Consider the following 22,636-nt stretch of genomic DNA (forward strand, 5'->3'; position numbering starts at 1 on the left):
TTGCTTCCCATGCCCAGCCCAGACCAGGAACCAAATAACAGAAGAGACTTGGTCCAGCTGAAAATGGTACCCAGAAAAACGGAGGCTTAGTTCAACAGACTCTAAATTTAAACCTAGCCTAACGAACAGGTATGCTTGAGCCTCTTCAAGGCCAATAGTACTAAATCTTGATTTGGTTTTTTGATAACCATGGAAGAATTCTCAGAAGAAAGATCCTATTTCAATAGAAGTTATTAAATCTAAAATGGTTTCTTTCACTTCCACCGGACCATTTGTTAACCTTATAGGGATAGTTCAGTGATAGTTTTGGTGGAATAGAATTGCAGTCCGTCTCATGATTGAGCGGGAAATTCCAAGACAAGGGGGGAATGAAAGGCGCACCGCCCGCCTCTCCAGGCGGTGCGGGAGGAGGAGTCTGGCCGCTGGGCTCTGGAATCCCTCCGCGCCCACCATAGGGCCTGGCCTCCCCGGAGCGGGTCCGAGTGTCCGGACCGGCCGCGTGGCCAGCGGCGGGCCAAGGGGTGGGGCCAGGTTGCGACCCACCACGGGGGAGGTCGTGGGAGCAGAAGGCCTCACCACCTGGCTCTTTCATTCTTCCCCCATGGTCAGCTCCCTGCTTGTCCGCGCTGGGTCCGGGGGTCCATCCGGCCCTCAGGGCCCGGTCAGGGGGGCCGTGGCCTGCGTGGGCCGGCCGCCAGGCCCCATGAAGCACGGCCTAGCCGTGCTGCTGGCGGCCTCGGGCATCGACTCCCCGGCCCACAGCGGGAGCCCAGCGTGGGCTGCCACCCGCCCGCTGCCCCCTGGACCGGGCCTTCGCGGGCCGCGTGGATCCCCGGCCCCTGTGCGGCAGCGGCGGCAGCAGAGTGGGGCGTGTGCCCTAGCCTGGGGAGGCCCCGTGCTGCACTGAGCCGGCCCCATGGGCCGGGCCTGCTCTGAGCGGATGCTGCTCTTCCGGAGCTGGGCCGCTCCACTGGCCGCACCCCGTGTGCTGGGCCTGTGCCACCCAGACGCGCCGCTGTGGGAGTCGGGTCCGAATGCAAGCCGGCTGCAGGTGCTGTGCGGGAGGGCCATCTTGCCTTGCGGTGTGTTCCAGCGACAGCAGCGGGAGCCGGGCGAGGACTGTGCCCTCCATCTTGCCTTGGGTCCTCCATTTTGGGACAGAGCCATGTGCTTCTTCCCGGAAGATGCCGCTGCTAGCCACACCCAGGATTTCTATGGACTAACCAATAATAATCAAAGGAAGTACACGCCATCACTATGACCACATCCTGAATCGACTCGTGCCAGGCCAATCGGCGGGGTCCACAGTCCCCTCTCCTGCCCTCACTCCACCCCCCTATAAAACACCTTGTCCCATCAAGACTCTCTCTCTCTAGGCCACTGGAGCTTACCGTTGCATCGGTGAGTGTGGCAGGGGAGCCAAACCTAGGTTTGAAGTAAATGACTCTTTGCTTTTACATCGGACTGACTGGCTCCCTGGGGGTCTTGGGAACTTTGAAATCTGGGCACAACAGGAGGTACTAATTCTAACTTGACAAATGAGAAAAGACTCCCTTATGGTAGGCTTGAAAATCACCTTAGAATTTCAGAAATAAAGTGATTTGGCAGACTCCTGTTTCAGCTAGAATTGATAACCAGAACGGTGAGCTGAGGTTTTTGTCCGGGGTTGTGTCTCCTGAAGCTGAAAAATGAGATCACAGACCTGCAGATTTAAGCAAAAGCATGGAAAATTTGTTACAAGCAGGTTCAGCTCCCCCCACGGGGAGGGGCCCCAATAATGGGTGTCCGGTGAAGCTAATCAATCCACTCTAGAGGTATATATGTGCTACGAGCCTGCTCTCTATCTGTGAACACCTGACTGATTCCCTCAATTGTGCTTGCCCAGCTACAGGCCTGAACTACCCTGTCCCTATGGGTCAGTTCACCTTATTGTTGCAGACTCTTCCTACTTTCACAGACCTCCTGCTCTGAGCCTAGAAACATTTATTCCTGCATGGTAGGTTTCTGTGATTAGGCTTGCTCAAACTGCCATGTCTGGCCCTGACTACATGTCACCTGCCTTTGTTTTCCATTGTTTCCATTGCCTTTGTTTTCCTGCCTGTCTGCCTGCATGTCAAGCTAACTCCTCTCAGATTTTTAAAAGTCACAATCTTTTTTTTTTAAAAAATATATTTTTATTTCAGAGAGGAAGGGAGGGGGAGAGAGCTAGAAACATCAACAATGAGAGAGAATCATTGGTGGGCTGCCTCCTGCACGCCTCCTACTGGGGACTGAGCCCACAATCCGGGCATATGGCCCAACTGGGAGTCGGCACCGTGACCTCCTGGTTCATAGGTCCGCGCTCAGCCACCGAGCCACCCCCTGGGCAAGCCTGTAAAACACTCTCTGAGGTCCCTTTCTCTTTCCAGGGAAGACTGTTTCCCTAGGCACCCAGCGCAGGCAAGACAGACAGGCCTGGAGCAGAGCGGAGCCCGGCAGCCAGCACGAGCCCGGCCGAGGCTGCTTCCCAGCGGAGCCTGATGGTGCTCGAGCCTTTTGACCCGTTTTGCACTGAGTGAAGTTCCCTTCGTCACCACACTCCAACCTGGGGTTCTTGCGGGTTGAACTGGTTGAGGACCCGCATAAAGTCATGCAATTTAAAAATAGGTGCTACAGAGAATGCGTTCAAAGAGCACAGGGGTAAGGTTTTTGCACACACTGGGTCCCTCATACTTCTACGTTCCCTTGCATTTTCTGCCGATTCTAACGCACTGTTTTCTCTCTTACTCTCAGAGGACGACTGCAACCTCTTTCCAGCCTAATGCCCCTCTCAGGACTGAGCGCCTCCCCCCGCCCCCGCCAAGCGCTGGGGCATAAAGCTCACTGTGTAAGTTAGCAGAAGCGCGGCGCCACCTGCACGGCACGCCCCCACTTCCGGCAGCCCGCCGCCCTGAGGCGCCCGCCCCGGGCTGTTTCCGGCGAGGCCTGTGGACAGCGCCCGCCCTCGGAGCGCGCCTGGCTCCGGAGGAGGCGGGCGGCACCGCAGGCATCGTGGCGGGCAGCCCTGCTCCCTGCGCGCCGAGGGCCTGGGAGGACCCCAGCGACGGAGGTAGCACAGGGCCCGGCGACGAGGCGGCTGCGGTGGCGGCGGCCCCTGCGACTGACGGCGCGCTGGTCGTCTGCGGAGCCCTCTCAGCCGGTCGCCCTCGCCTTCGCCCTCGCCGCTGGCTGATCCCGGTGCAGCCGCGCCATGTCTGTGAGCGAGATCTTCGTGGAGCTGCAGGGCTTTCTGGCTGCCGAGCAGGACATCCGGGAGGTGAGCCCTGCTGGCCCAGCCCCTCTCCCGGCCCCGGTGGGCCCCACCGCCCGGCCCTTCCGTCGCTCAGCCTCCGAGCGCGGTGCTTCCCTCTGCTTAGGGGAGCGCCTCGTCCCGCCCGGGTCCGGCCTCTCCCCGGCTCCCCTGCCTCATTGTAGTGCCAGTCCCCCCCCCCCCCCCCGGCCCCCCAGCACCGTGGACGGAAAGCCTCCGCCAGCTTCCGGGGCTCGGGCGGCGGGCGGTTTGTGTGTCGTGTTTTTCAAAGCACCCCCGGGCCTCTCTTTAAACTCCCGTGGCTCCTCATTGCACGGAGGGTGAAAACCCAGCTGCGCGTGTGTGTCCATTGTCACCGTACCCCACCTTCCGCTTATGTCGTGGTCACGTTACCCCCTTTCATCTCTCCGGCTCCCCGTAGGTGCCGGCCTCAGGTTTTGCATGCTCTCTGCTCTTCCTGAAATCCGCTGCTTTCCATCCCCCCCGCCCCCCTCCCGCTCTCCCATATTCATCTCCGGGATTTCACAGGCCAAGTGATCGATTGCCTGTTAGGTTTTCTGGTACCGCATTAACATTTCAGAAACCTGTGCAAGTCCTGTCTTCTGAATGTCAGCTGAACTGCCCGAAAGGAGGGGCTGTCTTGGCTCCCCAGCATTGACACATGCCTAGCACCGGGATGTGCTGCGTGAGTGTTTGTAGAATGAATGAGTGAATGAGAAAGACCCGCCCCTGTGTCGCCTTTTATTCTTGTCTTTGCAAACGGCATGCAGGTGCCTGAGCCCCTTTCGGCGCTGTGGGGTCCTGCGGGGAAGTTGAGATGCGGGGCGGCGGCTCTTACCCTTGAGGGTTAATGAGGAACCTCAGGCTTCCCGACGGCTTCCCTCCCGGAGGGCCTCAGAGGAAGGGGCGGGAGTCGGGATTCAGACCGGGGGTTGTCTGTGCCGGCTCAGTCCTCGTGAAGATGGTTAGTGTTTCCCCTGTATGTGAAGGTGTCATAATCAGACGTGCTACCTGGCATGTTTGGTTTCAGGCTATAACGATAATGATGTTGAACTGACCTGATATTTTGGTTTTTAATTCTTTCTAGGAAATCCGAAAAGTAGTGCAGAGCTTAGAACAAACAGCCCGGGAGATTTTAACTCTACTGCAAGGAGTCCATCAAGGTGCCGGGTTTCAGGACAGTAAGTGTTTCGTTTTGACGTTTGAGGTTTTAACCCAGTTCATCAATCTCATTTAAAGAGCGTTACCATCCAAACAGCATTTCAGCTCTGTGTCATTTCATTCTGAGAAATGTTCCTCCTCCTTGATGGGGAATGAAAGCTGGAGTAGGGGAGTGTATCGTTTTACAGGTTTGCAGAGTTCTGTGTTCTGATTGATTTCCCACTTGCACGTAATATGGGATGTTTTCTATTTGATGACGTGCTGCTGCTGATGATAGTAGTAGTATCATAGTTCGCTTGTGTATTTAGCAACGTTTATTTGGTGCTTCCAAAACACACCAAACCTTTCAGGTATTGCATATGGTTTAATACACATTTGTAGATATGAAATGGCCACTATAAAATGTTCTGAATGTGTGTACAGTTAGTCCCTTGAATGGATGGAGATCAATTATGATAAATTTTAACATGGAACCTCCATTGTAAGCCCAGCTGAAAGAGCTGAAATACATTTTCAGATAGAGAATGGTATAATAAAGTAATTTATAGGTGTCAGAGGCAAGTCATTTTTCTCCATGATATGTAGTTGGTCGGCCTGATTGAGGTAATTGGTAAAACTTCTTCTTGACCAAGTATGAAAGCTAGAAGCAGATTAATTTTATGCCTCCTTTGAGGACTGCCTAGTAATGCATCTGGTGTGCAGCCCCTTAGGGATGAGGTCATTCCTGATAGCTCACGCTGTGTTTCCTGACATTCCCTTTCAGCAAGTTTTTGTTTATTTCTCAGTATTGGTTCATCAGTAGGTGACCTAGAGGTGAAAATTTGAAAGCCAGGTTGAAAAGCAGAGATTCATATCCTGTAGTTGGTCATGAGCTTTTTTAAAAAGTTGATTTATTTCCAGGTAGACTGCATAGATTATTAAGCAATAGTAAATATTAAGCACTATTAAGTATTTGAAATTTGGTCTTTCATTATGATGTTTGATTATTGTTTTTTTTGTTTGTTTGGGTTTTTTTTGGTGTGATCAGTTCCAAAAAGGTGTTTGAAAGCTCGAGAACATTTTGGTACCGTGAAAACACATCTAATGTCTTTGAAGACCAAGTTCCCTGCTGAACAGTATTACAGGTTTGTAAGAAAAGTAGCATTATTTTATAATACTAAGTTTAAAAAAGGCAGAAAATTATATGTACTGAATGATTGCTTAGCACTAGGTTAAAAATCCCTCTATGTAGAAGAAGCAACAAAAAGAAACAAAATCAAACTATTAATGGCAGTATTTGAACGGTGACAAAATTGGTGATATTATTTTCTTCCCTTTTATTTTCAAAATTTTCTTAAAGATCATGTATAATTTTTGCAATGAAAAAGCAGCTAAAAACAAAATATTTGTTGTATGAGGTCAACATAAAGTATCTTTTTAGTATATTCAAGTTGCTTGTGAAATTGGATGAACCATATCTGCTGTTAAGGCTATGGAGTTGAGCTTTACCTTAAAGCTTGACTTTCACTGCCAACTAACATATTTATCCAATATTTTATGCCGTATGTTGTTGGATTTACACCCAAGTTATTTTAAAGTATATATTGTTTTATGGAAGAAAAGTTGTTGCCAATCATAATTGTGAAACATGTAGATTGTAAAATGCATCCTGATTCACAGATATTAAATGGATGTTGATAAAATATGGTAAATAAGAACCTAAACTATCTACTTATGTTTATTTTCTTACTGAAGAAGATACTCATTTCAGATGTATTTATGGGCAATAAATAGAACATGCATGTGGGGAGTGGGTAGCACAACCTTACAAGGTTTTTTTTTTTTTTTTTAAATATATTTTATTGATTTTATACAGAGAGGAAGGGAGAGAGATAGAGAGTTAGAAACATCGATGGGAGAGAAACATCGATCAGCCGCCTCCTGCACACCCCCTACTGGGGATGTGCCCGCAACCCAGGTACATGCCCTTGACCGGAATCGAACCTGGGACCCTTCAGTCCGCAGGCCGACGCTCTATCCACTGAGCCAAACCGGTTTCGGCCTCACAAGGTTTTTTAAGGCAGGGATTGGCAAACTACCCGTGGCTTGCTGCCTCTGGAAGCTAAGAATTGCTTCTTTATTTTAAAGTTGTTAGAAAAAGAAAGAAATAAGAATATGTAACAGACTGAAAGTGACCTGCAAAGCCTAAAATATTTATCATCTGGCCCTTCACAGAGAAAGTTTGCCAAACCTTGCAGAGGTAGTAACTGAAGCTTAGAGAAGTAGGAGGATAGAATTGTGAGGGTCCCTAGAGACCAGGTAATTTGGAGTCAGACACAGGCTGCCCTGTGTCTGATTTGGCCCTCAGAAGGTTTTGTTTGGCCTGCATTGTGTTGAAATTTTTTTCTGAATTGTTGCCACAGGAGGCATAGCATCAATATCTAGAAGTTGTCAAATTTCCTATTTCTTCTCCAGGTTTCTGGCTCAGTTTAACTGTAGTAGCCCTGACTTTTTAAGTGTATTTATGTAGTGATGGCAAATGGTAGTTATTACTTACATGTGTGAATCAGAATTTTCTTGATACACTACACTCAAAATGTAGGAATGAGTTAGGTGTTGAAGCTGATGTACAATTGTGTTTCTCCTCAGTCTTCAGTTGCCAATATTTTTCTCAGAGCACTATCATTGTTCTTATTTATTAAGAACATAATCTTCAGCTGTAAATTTTTGTGTTCATAAAATTGAATCATGCTTATTTATTAAACTTTTAGTTTATAATTATAAATTTGAACTTGCAAAATCTACACTAAATCTATCTAATATATTTAAATGTCATATTGCTCTTACATGTTTCGTATGTTGGGGTTTCATGTAAAATTTTATTTGGAAAAGAATTCCAATTCTAAAATGTTTGAACTTGACTGTACTAAACCTGTCTTTTTTAAGGCCTCTGGCCCCTCAGACTGTGTGCTTGTCTTTCCGTAGATTTCATGAGCACTGGAGGTTTGTGTTGCAGCGGCTGGTCTTCCTGGCGGCCTTTGTTGTGTACTTGGAATCAGAAACACTAGTGACTCGAGAAGCAGTCACAGAAATCCTTGGCAGTAAGTGTCTTCATTAGTATTGATCTGCAGAACCAGTACTAATGGATAGGTTAATTTTTGGTGGAAGAGGCTGTTGGCTTATAATCTCTATTATAACAAATGAGAACTAGTGGAAAACCAGTCACTTGGAAACACAAAACCTAAAAATATGTAGTGGCTTCTCTTTGTACTTGGGTGTTGTAATTGTAAACTTTAGTTTTTAAAAATGTCAAGGCTGTAGGAAAGTTAGAAGAATAATACAGTGAATGCCTGTTTACAGCTCACTCACTACTCTTTTTTTTTTTAGGGCCTATGGGTGTAGTCTTAGGACACGTCTGCCTAATTTTATCAGTTTGGGAGCATAAGTTGATAATGTTAATTAATTATTTCTTGGTTTTAAACATATATGTTTTATGGCTCACATCACCCAGTTGGTAACCTGTCTCATAGGGAGTAAAGACATAAGTGGAAATAACCTTAGTCTCAAATCCTCAAATAAATATTTTCTGAATTAAGCAAGACCTCTGAAAGGATTTTGCCTTTGATTTCACAATACAGCATCCCTACTGTGTGCTAATGTTTTCCTTATATCATCTCATTAATCTTCACAACAATCCTTTGAAGGAATTATTAGTATTACCCCATTTCCTCAATCATGAAACAGGCTTAGGGAATTACATTACTGCTGGGGTCCTGCCCCAGCAGGTCCAGGGGTCCCCAAAGGTGTGGACGGAGTTGGCGAAGAAGGAATGCTAGGGAGACAGCGTTCGTTGATCAGCAGCCTAGCCAGGATCTCTAGCCAAGTTCTGGTCAGGATCTCCAGCGAAGTTCTGGTCAGGATCTCCAGCGAAGTTCTGGTTAGGATCTCCAGCCAGGTTCTGTGTCCATGTTCTCTTGCTAGGTTCTCCAGCCAGGTTGTCCAGGTTCTCCAGCCAGGTTCTGTAGCCATGTTCCCTTGCTAGGTTCTGTCCAGGTTCTCCAGCCAGGTTCAGTCACCAGGTTCTAGTCAGGTTCTCTTGCCATGTTCTATCCAGGTTCTCTCGCTAGGTTCTGTCTCTAGGTTCTGTCTCCAGTTTCTGTCCAGGATCTTTTGCCATGTTCTCTCCAGCGAAGTTCTTCTGTCTCTAGGTTCTGAGTAGGTTCTGTGTCTAGGTTCTGTCAGACTCACTACTCTTAACATTTTGCCACATCTGCTTAGTCTCCACACTGGGTGTGTCTGTGTGTGCATGTGTGCATTTGTGTGCGCTTGTCAACCATTTGAAGTCAGTTGCAGATATTGCGACTTCTGCTAAAAACAGATATTCTCTGACATTTTTTGTGGTATTACTTTTTAAAAGAAGAGTGGACAGGAAAATTGAATTTTGCTTGAGAGCTAGAAAAATTCTTAATGAAGTCTAGTTGCCAAGGTTAATATTGTATGTCAACTGTAATTGAAAAATAAGAATTACTAGGAAACAAAAGATTGTTTTATATGATTCATCCTTTTTCACACACTTAAAAAAAATGCTAAGGCTTAAATTATATTCATATCACGATCTCATTTTTATCTTGATTTTTTTTTTAGTTGAGCCAGATCGGGAGAAAGGATTTCACCTGGATGTAGAAGATTATCTCTCAGGAGTTCTAATTCTTGCTAGTGAACTGGTAATATACTTAGTAATTTGCCATTTTCTTTCTTTTTATTTTTTACTGTTAATTGGTTAATACTAACATATAAATTTCAGGTGTACAACATTATAGCTTGATGTCTCTATACTCTATTGCATGCTCACCACCAAAGTCTGGTTTCCGTCTGTCACCATGTATTTGACCCCTTTCATCCATTTCACTCTCCCTCCCCAAAGTTCCCTCCGTTAAACACCAGTCTGTTGTGTGTATCTGTTAGTTTGTTTTTGTTTTGCTTTTTAAGTGAGAGCATTTATTTTTCTCCATCTTATTTCTCTTGCCATAATACCCTCAAGGTCCGCCCATGTTGTCACAAATGGCAAGATTTCATTCTTTCTAATGACTGTGTGGTATTCCATTGTATATATACCACTTCTTTATTTATTCATCCATCCATGGACACTTAATTTTTTATATATCTTGGCTGTTAAAAATAAAGTTTCAGTGAACACGGGTGCATATGCCTTTTCAAATTAATGTTTTTATATTCTTTGGATAAATAACCAGAAGTAGAATAGGTGGACCATAATAGTTTTCTTCTTAGTTGTTTGAGGAATCTCCATACTGTTTTTCATGGTGGCTGCACCAATTTACTTTCCCATCAATAGTGTGTGAGGGTTTCATTTCCCTCACATCCTCCCCAGCATTTATTATTTCCTATTTCTTTGATAATAGCCATTCTAACAAGTGTGAAGAGGTGTGAAGTGATATCTCATTTTGATGTGCATTTCCCTGATGATTAGTGATATTGAGCATCTTTTCATGTGTCTGTTAGCCATCTGTATGTCTTCTTGGAAAAATGGCTACTCAGATCCTCTGACCATTTTTTGTTTCTTTGTTAATCTCACCTTGAGGATATTTTTTCCTTTGCTTTTCAGAGAGAGTAGAAGGGAGGTAAGGAGACGGGGGTGGGGGGGGTGGGGGGGGGTTGGGAGCGGGAGGAAGAAACATCGATGTGAGAGAGACACATCCACTGGTTGCCTCCGCATGCACCCCAACCAGGGGTGGGGAGTGAACCCGCATCTGAGGTGCGTGCCCCCTGACCAGGAACTGAACATGAGACCCTCTGGTGCACAGGCCGCCGCTTTAACCACTTACCTACACTGGCCAGGGCCTGCCCATTCTTAATTAGGTGGTTGTTGTTATTGTTGTTGATTTTTATGAGTTCTTTATATATTTTTTAAATTAGTACCTTATTGTAAGTACCATTTGCAAATATCTTGCCCCATTTGGTTGGTTGCCTTTGTTGTTAATGGTTTTCTTTGCTGTGCAGAAGGTTTTTGGTTTGATGTAGTCCCATTTGTTTATTTTTTTATTTTTATTTTTTTAAAAATATATTTTATTTATTTTTTACAGAGAGGAAGGGAGAGGGATAGAGAGTTAGAAACATCGATGACAGAGAAACATCGATAAGCTGCCTCCTCCACACCCCCTATTGGGGATGTGCCCGCAACCAAGGTACATGCCCTTGACCGGAATCGAACCTGGGACCCTTGAATCCGCAGGCTGACGCTCTATACACTGAGCCAAACTGGTTAGGGCAGAATCATTGATTGGCTGCCTCCTGCATGCCCCCTACTGGGGATTGAGCCCGCAACCTGAGCATGTGCCCTTGACTGGAATCGAACCTGGGACCTTTTAGTCCGCAGGCTGATGCTCTATCCATTGAGCCAAACCAGCCAGGGCCATTTGTTTCTCTTGTCTTGGAGTCACATTCACAAAAACACCACTAAGACTCATGACCAGAAGCTTAGTACCTATATTATTGTTTGTGTGTTTTATTGTTTCAGGGCTAACACTCAGGTCTTTAGTCCATTTTGAATTAATTTTTATGTATTGTGTACAATAGTAGTTTACTTTCTTTTTTTAAAAATATATTTTATTTATTTTTTACAGAGAGGAAGGGAGAGGGATAGAGAGTTAGAAACATTGATGAGAGAGAAACATGGATCAGCTGTCCCCTGCACACTCCCCACTGGGGATGCGCCCGCAGCCAAGGTACATGCCCTTGACCGGAATCGAACCTGGGACCCTTGAGTCTGCAGGTTGACGCTCTATCCACTGAGCCAAACCGGTTAGGGCCAATAGTAGTTTACTTTCATTCTTTTGCATAGGGCTGTCCACTTTTCCCAGCTTTATTGAAGAAACTTTCTCCACTGTATATTCTTGTCTCCTTTGCTGTAAGTTACTTGTCCATATATGTCTGGGATTATTTCTGGGCTCAGTTCTGTTCCATTGGTCTCTGTGTGTGTTTTTTTGCCATTACCATACTGTTGATTATTGTAGCTTTGTAGTGTAGTTTGAAAATCGGGTAGTGTGATATCTCTGGCTGTGTTCTCTTTTCCCCAGGATTTCTATTTGGGGTCTTTTGTGGTTCCAAAATTTGAGGATTTGTTTTGTTCTATTTCTGTGAAAAATGCCATTGGGATTTTAATAGGGATTGCATTGAATCTGTAGATTGCTTTAGGTAATATGGGCATCTTAACAATGTTAATTCTTCCAGTCCATCGACACAGAATGTTTTTTTCATCTTTTTTTGTCTTTAATTTCTTTCAAGAAAGAATGTCTTTTCCTTTTCAGTGTACAAGTGTTTCCTTTCCTTTGCTTATTCCTAGGTATTTTTTTTTTCTATTGCAGTTGTAAACAGAATTGTTTATCTTTCTGATAGTTCATTGTTAGCATATAGAAATGCAGCAGATTTCTGTATGTTGATTTTGTATTTTGAAATTTTATTTCTGATATTTTTTTGGTGGGATCGTTAGGGTTTTATATATATAAAATCATGCCATCTGCAAATAATGACAGTTTTACTCTTTCCTTTCCAATTTGGATGCTTTTTATTTCTTGTCTAATTTCTCTGACTAGGACTTGTAGTAGTGTTGAGTAAAACTGGCAAGAGTGGGCATCCTTGTCTTGTTTCTGTTCGATCTTAGAGGAAAAGCTTTGTTTTTCACTGTTGAGTATGAAGTTAGCTAGCTGTGGGTTTGTCTTATATGGCCTTTATTATGTTGAGGCACTTTTCCTTCTATACCCATTTTATTGAGAGGTCTCTTTAAAAAATCATAAATGGCTTCCTGGCTGGTGTGGCTCAGGGGTTGAGCATCAACCTATGAACCAGGCGATTACAGTTTCATTCCCTGTTCAGGGCATGTGCCCAAGTTGCGGGCTCCACCCCCAGCAGGGGGATGTTCAGGAGGCAGCCGATAGATTATTCTTTCTCATCATTGATGTTTCTCTCTCTTCCTCTCTCTCCCTTCCTCTCTGAAATAAAAATTATATATATATTTAAAAAGATCATAAATGGATGTTGTATCCCGTCACATGCTTTTTCTGCATCTGGTGAGATGATCATATGATTTTTACCTCATTTTGTTAATGTGTACTACATTGATTGATTTGCAAATATAGAACCACCCTTGTATCCCTACAGTGAAATGCATTTGATTGTGGTGTATGATCCTTTAAATCAGTGGTTCTCAACCTTCCTAATTCCGCAACCCTTTAATACAGTTCCTCATGTTGTGGTGACCCCCAATTTCATTGTTACAAATTGAACATAATTAAAGCATAGTGATTAATCACAAAACCAATATGTAATTATATATGTATTTTCCGATGGTCTTAGGCGACCCCTGTGAAAGGGTTGTTCGACCCCCAAAGGGGTGTCGACCCACATGTTGAGAACCGCTGCTTTAAATGTATTGTTTTATTTGATTTGCTAGTATTTTATTAAGGACTTTTGCATCTATGTTTATCAGAGATATTGACCTGTAATCTTTGTGTGTGTGTGTGTGTTGTTCCTGCCTGGTTTTGGTTTCCAAATAATGTTGGCTGAGTTAGGACACATTCATTCTTTCCTCTTCAATATTTTGGAAGAGTTGGAGATGGATAGGTATTACATTTTCTTTGAATGTTGGTAGAATTCACCTGTGAAGTTGTCTGGTCCTGGAGCTGTTAATTTTTTTCACCTTCCCACTTCGCTGTTATTTTTTAAAATGGGTACAAAAATCCCAGGAGTCTGATTCATTTAGAAGCCATCTGTTGGTCACCAGATAGTCATTGACTGTGCACGGTATGAGTTTTGCTAGTCACCAGAGAAATGCCATTCTGACGAGGTGCATATTTACTAATGTGTGGATTTTTAAGAGATGATTATACCTCTTTGTTTCAAAGTAGTGGAAAAACATATTCCTGGTAACTGTGTTAACTCATGTAATTGTTTTGGAGAGCAACTTACCTACATAACTATATTAATTATTCTTGCTTTTATCTTCTTAGTCTCTTTCCTGAGAAATTATGTTATGAATATAATTCTAAAGATGAAAAAAAAAAGCTGTTATAAGGCTGTTCACTGTGGGTTTACAAATAATATTTATGTAGAATAAGTTTTGTAGCCCATAGGAACTCTAACAAAAGAGAAATGATTTCTTAAGTTATTAAGTTAGTAGTAATATTAAGCATTTGTCAAAAATGTATTCATCCAAGATAATATGTGAAAGTGTGTGGCCTGAGGGTCTTGTGGTGATTTGGGGGACATGGTAAGGCGGAGCCACATTGTAACACATCCCAGTCTCTCTTTCCTTGCACAGTCGAGGCTGTCTGTCAACAGTGTGACTGCTGGAGACTACTCCCGGCCCCTTCACATCTCCACCTTCATCAATGAGCTGGATTCCGGGTTCCGCCTCCTCAACCTGAAAAACGACTCCCTGAGGAAGCGCTACGATGGCTTGAAGTACGACGTGAAGAAAGTGGAGGAGGTGGTGTATGATCTCTCCATCCGAGGCTTCAATAAGGAGACAGCAGCAGCTTGTGTGGAGAAATAGGAGACTCTCCCCGGGCCTGGCCTTGCTGACCTCAGTCGCCAGCGAGGTGAGCGCAGGGCCGCTCACTGTAGTCACGGTGCCCTGTTGCTAAGCACCGCGATTTATTTTCTTAGCCAGTTGTGTGGTATGTGTATCAGAATTGGAACACATCTTTGGGGGTTAAAGATTAGCCTTTACAAGGACAGGGTTTTTTTTTTTGTTGTTTCAGTGAATTTGCTCTGTAGTTCAGTTCTGTCAAAAGTGCAAGTGTCAGTCTCTTGGTAAAGTTTATTTCCTGCTTACCCTGATGCTGTTGGTGTCCTGATTGAGAAGCTTATTGTCTTGTGATCCTCGGTATTTTCTATATCCAAAGTAGCCCCCATACACAGGTATGCAAACAGATAATTAAAAAGGATGATTGCTAACCAAAGGACACTTATTTTATATTTTCCTCTCTTTTTTTAAGCCAGGTGAGTAAATCAGGTGTTGAAATTTTTTACAAGGAAGTAATAGCTCCAGGGTTCCCTCACTGCCATCAAAACATAGAATTAAACTGCAAAGTCAAGTTCAACAGATACGTCTGGGAAGTTTTTGTTTTAATAATTGAGTAACATGCTATCATTTGGCTGTTTACCGGTGTGGGGATAGCACTTAGTGTTTTAAACACCTGGTTTCCTGATGTTGCCTTCACATTGTGCTATTGCAAGCAATTAAAAATCGTTTCACACACATCTTTAACACTTCATATAATGTATTTCTAAGATATGAAACCTTTTTCCTAGCAGCCAGCTGCACTGTTTGGTGTGGGAATATAAAGCCACCCAGTCAAGTTAGTTAGCAATACCCTGACTGGTGTGTTCTGAGAGAAAAATGCTGTGCTTTTTCTGGAAGAAAGAGAAAACATTGAATTAAAAAACCAGCTGAAAAAATGAACCAGCAGATTTGGCACTGTTTTCAAAGTAAGCAGTTTCAGGTTGTTGGTGATTCTCCCGATAGTCAGGTTTTAGATGGACAGTTTTGGGCAAGTCACATAAATCTGGTTGCACCCTCCTTCCCCTCATTTCAGGCAGTACTGCGAATACTTGCCATGTCATTGGCTGTTTACCAGGTGTGTGTGTGGGGGGGTGGTGGTGCTTGAATTGAAGTTATTAAAATGGTGACATCCGCAGTTTTTTGGAGCTCATTGAAAGGAAGGTGCCAGTGTTTCCAGAATCTGAAGATTTCAGGTGTACCACCCTTCCATGCCTGATTCCATTTTGGGCGTTCTGTGTGTACAGTGGATGTTTGGCCTGGAAATCAGAGCTTTTATCAGGTTGAGTTAAGGACTGACAAATTTGCCATCGTGAGGAAAGAAGTAGAAATGAGGCATAATTGCTCTGCACTGTTGGATTTAGCTCTTTCTGCAGAAGAGTTTGCAGAAAGGAAAAAGGTGTTCGGATCTTTAAAGTGTGACACGAACACTGTCTACATTGAGTATGATAGGCTTTTAATTACATAGTCAGACATAGGCAGCACGTTTGACTAGTTTTCTTTGCCTCTTAAAGTAAATTGATTCTGCTTGAGAATATTAAGTTTTTGTGGCAGAAGTTGTGGATTTTAGTTTTAACAAAAGCATTTTAAGTATAGAAGCACATTCTGGTCTTGTAGCTCCATTTGAGAGTTTAAGAGTCAAGTTTATAGTTATTTATTTGTGTTCGTTGCTGGCTTACTGTAAAGCAATAAGAAGTGGGCATTTGTTTTCCGGTCCGTGGTGATTGATTGTGCTGCTGTGAGAACTCTTCTGTATGGAGAATAGCCTCTGGATGCTGTTTGAGGCTGTAGAAGACCAGCATGGTCAGCACAGACGGCTGTGCAGTAGGTACAGTAACCAGAGGACAGTGGGCATGGCACTGCCCAGTGAGTAGGTGCCATTCGCGTGGTCCACCTTGCTTGGAAAATTGCAAGAGTTTTGGCTGCATAGCTGAGAAGCGTTGGCTCTGGTTTTATATACCAGCATTATTTTATTCCGTTTTAGAAAACCAAGCAGTTTAGAGAACGGCATGAATTAGTGGATGCTTTCTTCATCTGTATATATAAAAGGCTAGGCGACCGTCTGACTGTCCGACCGGCAGCTATGACGTGCAGTGACTACCAGGGGGGAGATGCTCTGACCGGTGGTTATGATGTGCTCTGACCATTGGGGAAGATGCTCAATGCAGGAACTGCCGAGCTGCGGTGACTTGACAGCGGCGGTTCTCAGGTGACGCACCCCGGAACCAGACAGGAGGGAGCCCGATTCTGGGGTGCATTTCCTGAGAACCGCCCTCACAATCCAGGACCCCTTGGGGGGATGTCGGAGAACTGGTTTCAGCCCCATCCCCATAGGCCAGGCCAAGGGACCCTCCTGCTAGAGGGACTCCGCTCAGTCCACAGACGCCCTTTGAGCCATGACACCGCCCCAGGTGTGTGGCCGGCTGGGGAGGGGCTGCGGGAGGTTGGCTCCAGAGCGGGAGGTTGGCTCCAGAGCGTGTCCGGCCCTTCTCGCCCAGTTCCACCCCACCGGCCACCTATTTCCTTTCAATGTGCACGAATCCATGCACCGGGCACTAGTAGACTTATAAGAAGAAGAGAACTCCATAAAAAGAACCATAAGATTTACCCTGTTTTCAACTTGAATAATATGAATTATTGCTTAAGAGACTAATAAAAAATGACAGCTTCTTTGGCGGTGTTCTGAGACATTTACTGAAGCAAGTGGCTAAAGAGATGAGATGAAGATGTAGGTTGCTACTGACATAATTATGAAATTATAGCTCTCTTGTTTCTTGGTCGGGACTAAACTACTTGTCTCTTCAGGGTAGAACATTACTGTCATAGCTGATACCAAAATAAGACATTTTCTGAACTTGACATGTTTTTCTAAGTATATAATGTAATAAGAGTTAAACAAATAAAAAAACTATCTCCCCTCTCCTCAAACAATAACACACATTTAAGGGAGGTGAACTGGACTGGACTGGTTGGTTGAGGGAGGGTGGAGGTGGGGGAGAGGGAGTACTCTAGTTTACTGTCAGGTTTCTGATCTGGGCGACAGTAGATTTAGGTGCTGTTAACTAAGGGAGAGGTAGGCGGAGATACATGTCGAGGTGGCTTGGCACTGATGTGTTTGCTTTTGGATACGTTGGATTTATGATGCTGTGGGTCAGCTAGGCCCAGCAGGACTTTGGGTATAAGGGAAACCCCGAACTAGCCTGGAGATAGCTTTGGACGGCTTCACATGTGGGTGAATCAGGAGAGTGGGTAAGGCCTCCCTGGAGAGCATGTGGAATGAGAACAGTAATGAGCTGAGGACAAAACCCTGGCTAACAGTAGGGTTTAGTGAGTTAGGCAGAGGAAGTATGTTCATGAGGGAATGGAGAAATGGTTACAGAAGTTGCCAGAAAACAGGGAGAGTGGCTTGTCACGGAGCCAGAGAATAAAGAGTTTTAGAAGGCTCTTTTGGGTGAGATATTTAAAGCATATAACTTCATAGCCTCAGAGCCTTGTGACCGTCAGGCAAGTCTAGATTGTGCTGTGGAGACAACCCCCAAACTCTGGCCAAGAACAAGGTGTATTCTCACACTCCCTGTCCATCGCAGGTGGCTGGGGATCTCCACGCCGTCCTCAAGAGCGGCCAGCGGCTGGACCATTGCTGTGGGAGAGGGAAAGGACTGGGAGGGTTTTGGCAGCATGCTCTGGTTTGGAAGGGACAGGTCACTTTTTCTCGTTGGTTAGAGCTGGACATTGGCCCTGCTAAACACCAAGCGGGCTAGGAAGTGCAATCCCCCTTGGGAGAGAAACTATGTTGAAAGTTGTAGGTATGTTCAGTTCCTTTTGTTTAATGATTAGTAGCATTTCTGTCATACATACACTTCAGTGGGCTGGGCGGGAGAAAAGATGTTCCAGGGCCACTCTTGCTTAGTTTTATAATTTTAATATTTATTTTCAACTCCATTTGACACCGGGCCACTCTTGCCTGGTAGATGACAAGAAGAGGGTAGCGCAGTCTGTAGGTGTCCACTCTGTTGTTGAAGGTTGTGTCCTGTTTGAAAGATGCTTCTCTAGGGCACCTGCCTTTGGGGCTGGGTTTGTGCGTGCGTGTTTCAGCCAGCATTCGGTGAGCTGTGCGTGTTTCAGCCAGCATTCGGTGAGCTGTGCGTGTTTCAGCCAGCATTCGGTGAGCTGTGCGTGTTTCAGCCAGCATTCGGTGAGCTGTGCGTGTTTCAGCCAGCATTCGGTGAGCTGTGCGTGTTTCAGCCAGCATTCGGTGAGCTGTGCGTGTTTCAGCCAGCATTCGGTGAGCTGTGCGTGTTTCAGCCAGCATTCGGTGAGCTGTGCGTGTTTCAGCCAGCATTCGGTGAGCTGTGCGTGTTTCAGCCAGCATTCGGTGAGCTGTGCGTGTTTCAGCCAGCATTCGGTGAGCTGACCTGTTTCAGCCAGCATTCGGTGAGCTGTGCGTGTTTCAGCCAGCATTCGGTGAGTTGTGCGTGTTTCAGCCAGCATTCGGTGAGCTGACATGTTTCTAGCACTGGGCCAACCATTAATCCAGACCGCCTCACTCATCGTCATAGCAACTCTGTAAGGTAGTTACCACTTTTTTTTTTCTTTCATTAGAGACCTGGGCAATAGGCGTGGGCAGTTAACTTGCCCTGAGTTCTAGTTTTGAAGCAGAGGAGCTGCGATTCAACTACCACATACACCATTCCGTCTTTGATGCTTTTGAATGCGTCACTCCATAGCCTGGCAAGGCAAAAGTTAAAGCCACAAATTGCAAATTGTTAGGAACACAGAATAATATGTATAGCTTTGGAGTAGGTGCAATTCATATTAAAGTTAGCATAAAAAATAAGTGGGAGATGTGGTCTGTACCCTCAAGGTGTTTAGAGTCTAATTGCAGGGGAAAGGGTGGTGAGGAAAATAAAAACAGGTAAGAGATGAAATATTCAAGTAATATTTGAGTACCTACTGTAATTAAAGAAATGTTAACTTTATTGAAGCGCATTTTACATATAAAATTGACTCAACAAGTATTCAATTCAGTGATTTAATTTATCAAGCAGTGCAACAATCCCAACAAATCAGTTTTTTATCTTCTCCCATGATCCCTGTTCCCACTCTCAGCCCCAGGCAACCACTAATCAACTTTCTGTCTATAAATTTGCCTTTCTGCATGTCTCATATAACAGGAATCACCAGCATGTCTTTCCACTTTGCATAATGTTTTAAGGTTCATCCACATTAATATGTTCATCCAGGTTGTCCTTTTGGTTCCTGAGTAGTATTCCTTTGTATGATACTCCACATTTTACCCATTCATCAGATGGTGAAGGTGTAAGTTTCATTGTTTTGGTTATTATGAATAATGCTGCTGTGAAGATTCTTGTGCAAGTCTGTTTCCATTTCTTTTGGATACATATGTAGGAGTCTCTGATAAAAATGGTAATTTTATGTTAGCTTTTTAAGAAACTGCCAATCTGTTTTCTCAACCAACTATGAGGATTCCCTCCTGTAAGTTAAAATTCAAGATGCTAATAGACAAAGTGTCATAATAAGTAGTACTTAACTGCTAAATAACTTGTGAACGATTGCTATAGGGATTTAGAAGGTAGGATTTGAACTACTCCATGAAAGAGGTAGGATTTAGATAGTGTGGAACTAGGACTGAGAGGTTAGGGAGTTTGGACTTTAAGAGTAGGCATGGGAAAACTGTAGTTTTTTGTTTGTTTATTTGTTTTAGGAGGTGGCAGGAGAATCCCAGCTCTGTAATGTAACCAAGGGGAGAGAGCAGAGGTAGGGAGAATGTCTTTGAGGTTATAAGGGTCATCTTGGGGAGCTGAGGTTGGGCATGGGTAAGGTGCAGATGAAATGCACTGCAAAGAAAAACATTGAGTAAATGTGCTGACTGTGGGTAGAGAAATGCTATGGACTGAATGTTAATGTTCCCCCTAATTCACATATTGAAGCCAAATTCCCAATGGATGGTATTAGGAGGTTGGGAAGGGGGGTGAGAGGTGATTAGGTCATGGAGTCTTCATGAGTGGGGTTAGTGCCTTCATAAAAGGGATCCAGAGAGCTCTCCTCCCTCTGCCCTGTGAGGACACAGTCAGAAGAGGGGTGTCTGTGAGCCAGGAAGCGGGCCCTCACTAGACACCAAATCTGCCGGCACCTTGTTCGTGGACTTTCTAGCTTCCAGGACTATGAGAAATAAAGTTCTGTTGTTTAAACTGCCCCGTCTATGGTATTTTTGTTATAGCGGTGAACAGAATAAGACAAGGGGAGCGGAGTTGAGAGGAGACAGGTGCATGAGCTTCTGAAAGCATAAACATGAGAAAGTTGGAGTTGTTTTGAGGGGGAGATGAGTTCAGTTTCCTAGTGTTGAGTTTATTCTGATAGGAGATATTGCACAAATGGCTGTCCTTTTTGGACTAGAATTTAGGACTCTTGAGATGAGGAGTCCTTTAGATAGAGTGGGTAGGGTTTATGAATCAATGACTACGGAGGAGCTCTTGGCAGCTGGGAGAGGTCTGGGAGAGAAGAGGAGTGGTCTGTAATAATAAGCAACCTAGGGGCCTGTGGAGGGGGTTGGAGACATGGAGGGGAAGATGGGGGAGGAGCAGAGGCCTGTGTCATTCTCTAGCTCATGTGTCCATGAAGGAGCTGGGACAAATGCATGTACACTGCTCCATCCTATCACCATAAATCCTTTACTTACTATACAGACCTCAGGGTTTTTGGCTGAAGGAAAATAAAACTATGAAAATATGTAAAATCTTTAGGCAAGAAAGTTAGGCTTCTTACCCCTCGCCCTCCTTTTTTTCTTATTTACCCTTTCCCTTACATTTGTTACTCATGATCATCTGGTGTCATTTAATATGAACATTTATCCAAAGCCATTTGCTCTGGCTGGAGTTTTGTGTTCATATGTCAGCAGTGTGTTTCAGTGGTGGAATCTGACCTTGCTGTCTGCATGTACCAGTGGACCTGCCAGCGAGACCAGGTTAGAAGTCAGAAAAGACTCCCCGTTGGCTCCCTGTCATGTCCCTCTGTCAAGCTGCTCACCCTGATGATGAAGGGAAGCCAGAGTATTTTTCACAGTTGGGGAGAACCAAGGGCTGGGTGTTTGCGTTCTTGGGGAAGACTGCAAGATGGTTTTAATCACTAAGGGGTTTTGGGTGCAGTGTCAGTGGATTGGGCCCTTCCATTTTAATAAGAAACTAATTAGATCCAGAACTGATATAACTAGGACAGAGACCCATTCTCAGTGTTAAAAAAGATCAAAATCAAATGTTAGGGCTTCATTTCTTTGCACCCAAAAGATAACTTTCAAATCCCCAGAGAGAGAACTAAGGGCCAGGTAGGGACCCAGGTTCTCTTCCACTGTGCCTAGCAGAGCCGGGCCACCAGCCTTCTGGTTCCGACCCTGGAGGTGGAGGGCTGTGGCTCTGAGCCTTCTCATGCCTTGCCTATAGTGTCACCCCTCAGATGACCCGACATGACTGCATCTCGTTTAATAAAACCTGCCCTGTGGGCACCGAGGTTATTAGGCTGTGGCCTGTCTTGTGACATCAAGCGGCTCTAACTTCTTAAACTGAGATGAGCCTGGGAATGTGAATATCCCTGCATTTCCAAGATTGCAGAGGAAAAGCAGAAAAGGATGCAGGGTTGGCACAAGCATTGTTGAGCCAATGGCAGAAGAGTTTGATTTTAATCCTCATATATTTTATACATAATGGGAGAAAGGAGTAGAACTATTTTTCTTTGACATGTTACTTTTGTGTTTATAAAAGAACTAGAGGTCCAGTGCATGAAATTCTTGCACTCTGGGGTGGGGTGGGGGGGCAGCATCCCTCAGCCCAGCCTGTGCCCTCTTGTAGTCCGGGAGTCCTTGAGGGTTGGCCTAAGTCACCCGTTGGACATCCTTAGTGCTGCTGCGGAGGCGGGAGAGGCTCTCGCCACCGCCACTGTGCTCGCCAGCCATGAGCCTGGCTCAGGGCTTCTGGCTGAGCAGGACTCCTCCTGTGGGAGCACGCTGACCACCAGGGGGTAGTTCCTGCATTGAGCGTCTGCCCCCTGGTGGTCAGTGCACATCATAGTGACTGGTTGTTATGCTGTTGTGTTGATTTGCATATTAGCCTTTTATTATATAGGATAGGTAAGCATGGGAGAAAATTGGGAAATTACAACAAAGATCTTAAAATGCATATATAATCTTTGCATTGTGTTTTTTCCCAAATCTACTAACTTTTTAAAAACCTTATTTTGAAAGAATTGTGGACTCTATTAAATTTTGACTAGAGTGTTACCATTTAGGAAGCGCTGTGTGAATGTCCGTTCTCTTTCCTGAGCCCCTCCCACAGAGGTAAAGACGGATGCATTGGTGCTGACCTTGGTGAGCTGGGAGGCGAGGCCCAGGGTTGCAGTCATTTGTCTCTGCACAGCTTACACAGCACCTCTGAACCAAGCGGGCATGGGAGCAAACAGACTGTAGTTGCATATTCTTGAAATTGGGAACAAATTTCATGTCACTTTCTGCTTTGTATTTTTACATTCATCATATCATCTGACTTCGAGAGCTGTCCTGTGATAGTCTGTGTGGAAATAGGAGGCCGAGGCCACACGAAGGAGCTCTTCCTGGGGGTTTC

The 22,636-nt window shown here is 44.9% G+C and overlaps 1 protein-coding gene across 3 annotated transcripts; it reads left to right on the forward strand.

Annotated features, from left to right (window-relative positions):
- The first annotated feature begins 3,026 nt into the window (after positions 1–3,026).
- TSN (translin) lies at positions 3,027–14,547 on the forward strand. Of its 3 annotated transcripts, XM_036319454.1 has the most exons (7): positions 3,043–3,295; positions 3,870–3,974; positions 4,377–4,470; positions 5,478–5,574; positions 7,415–7,530; positions 9,074–9,153; positions 13,764–14,547. In XM_036319454.1, exons 2-7 carry the CDS (start codon positions 3,951–3,953, stop codon positions 13,995–13,997), a joined length of 645 nt encoding a protein of 214 aa, XP_036175347.1. In that variant the 5' UTR covers positions 3,043–3,295; positions 3,870–3,950; the 3' UTR covers positions 13,998–14,547. The 3 variants fall into 3 exon arrangements, with proteins under 3 accessions (XP_036175348.1, XP_036175347.1, XP_036175346.1); XM_036319453.1 differs by lacking the exon at positions 3,870–3,974 and having other exon boundaries at positions 3,045–3,295; XM_036319455.1 differs by lacking the exons at positions 3,870–3,974; positions 9,074–9,153 and having other exon boundaries at positions 3,027–3,295; positions 13,764–13,989.
- Positions 14,548–22,636: the final 8,089 nt, after the last annotated feature.

This window comes from Myotis myotis, unplaced genomic scaffold (assembly GCF_014108235.1).
Source record: "Myotis myotis isolate mMyoMyo1 unplaced genomic scaffold, mMyoMyo1.p scaffold_m19_p_8, whole genome shotgun sequence".
Lineage (NCBI taxonomy): Eukaryota > Metazoa > Chordata > Mammalia > Chiroptera > Vespertilionidae > Myotis > Myotis myotis.

What these genes read in the sequence shown, in the direction of transcription:
- TSN (XM_036319453.1), top strand. Translation starts at nt 3,230, where the DNA reads ATGTCTGTGAGCGAGATCTTCGTGGAGCTGCAGGGCTTTCTGGCTGCC. An exon ending in CCGAGCAGGACATCCGGGAG is followed by an intron (nt 3,296 to 4,376) that starts GTGAGCCCTGCT and finishes AATTCTTTCTAG; the next exon opens with GAAATCCGAAAAGTAGTGCA. An exon ending in AGTCACAGAAATCCTTGGCA is followed by an intron (nt 7,531 to 9,073) that starts GTAAGTGTCTTC and finishes TTTTTTTTTTAG; the next exon opens with TTGAGCCAGATCGGGAGAAA.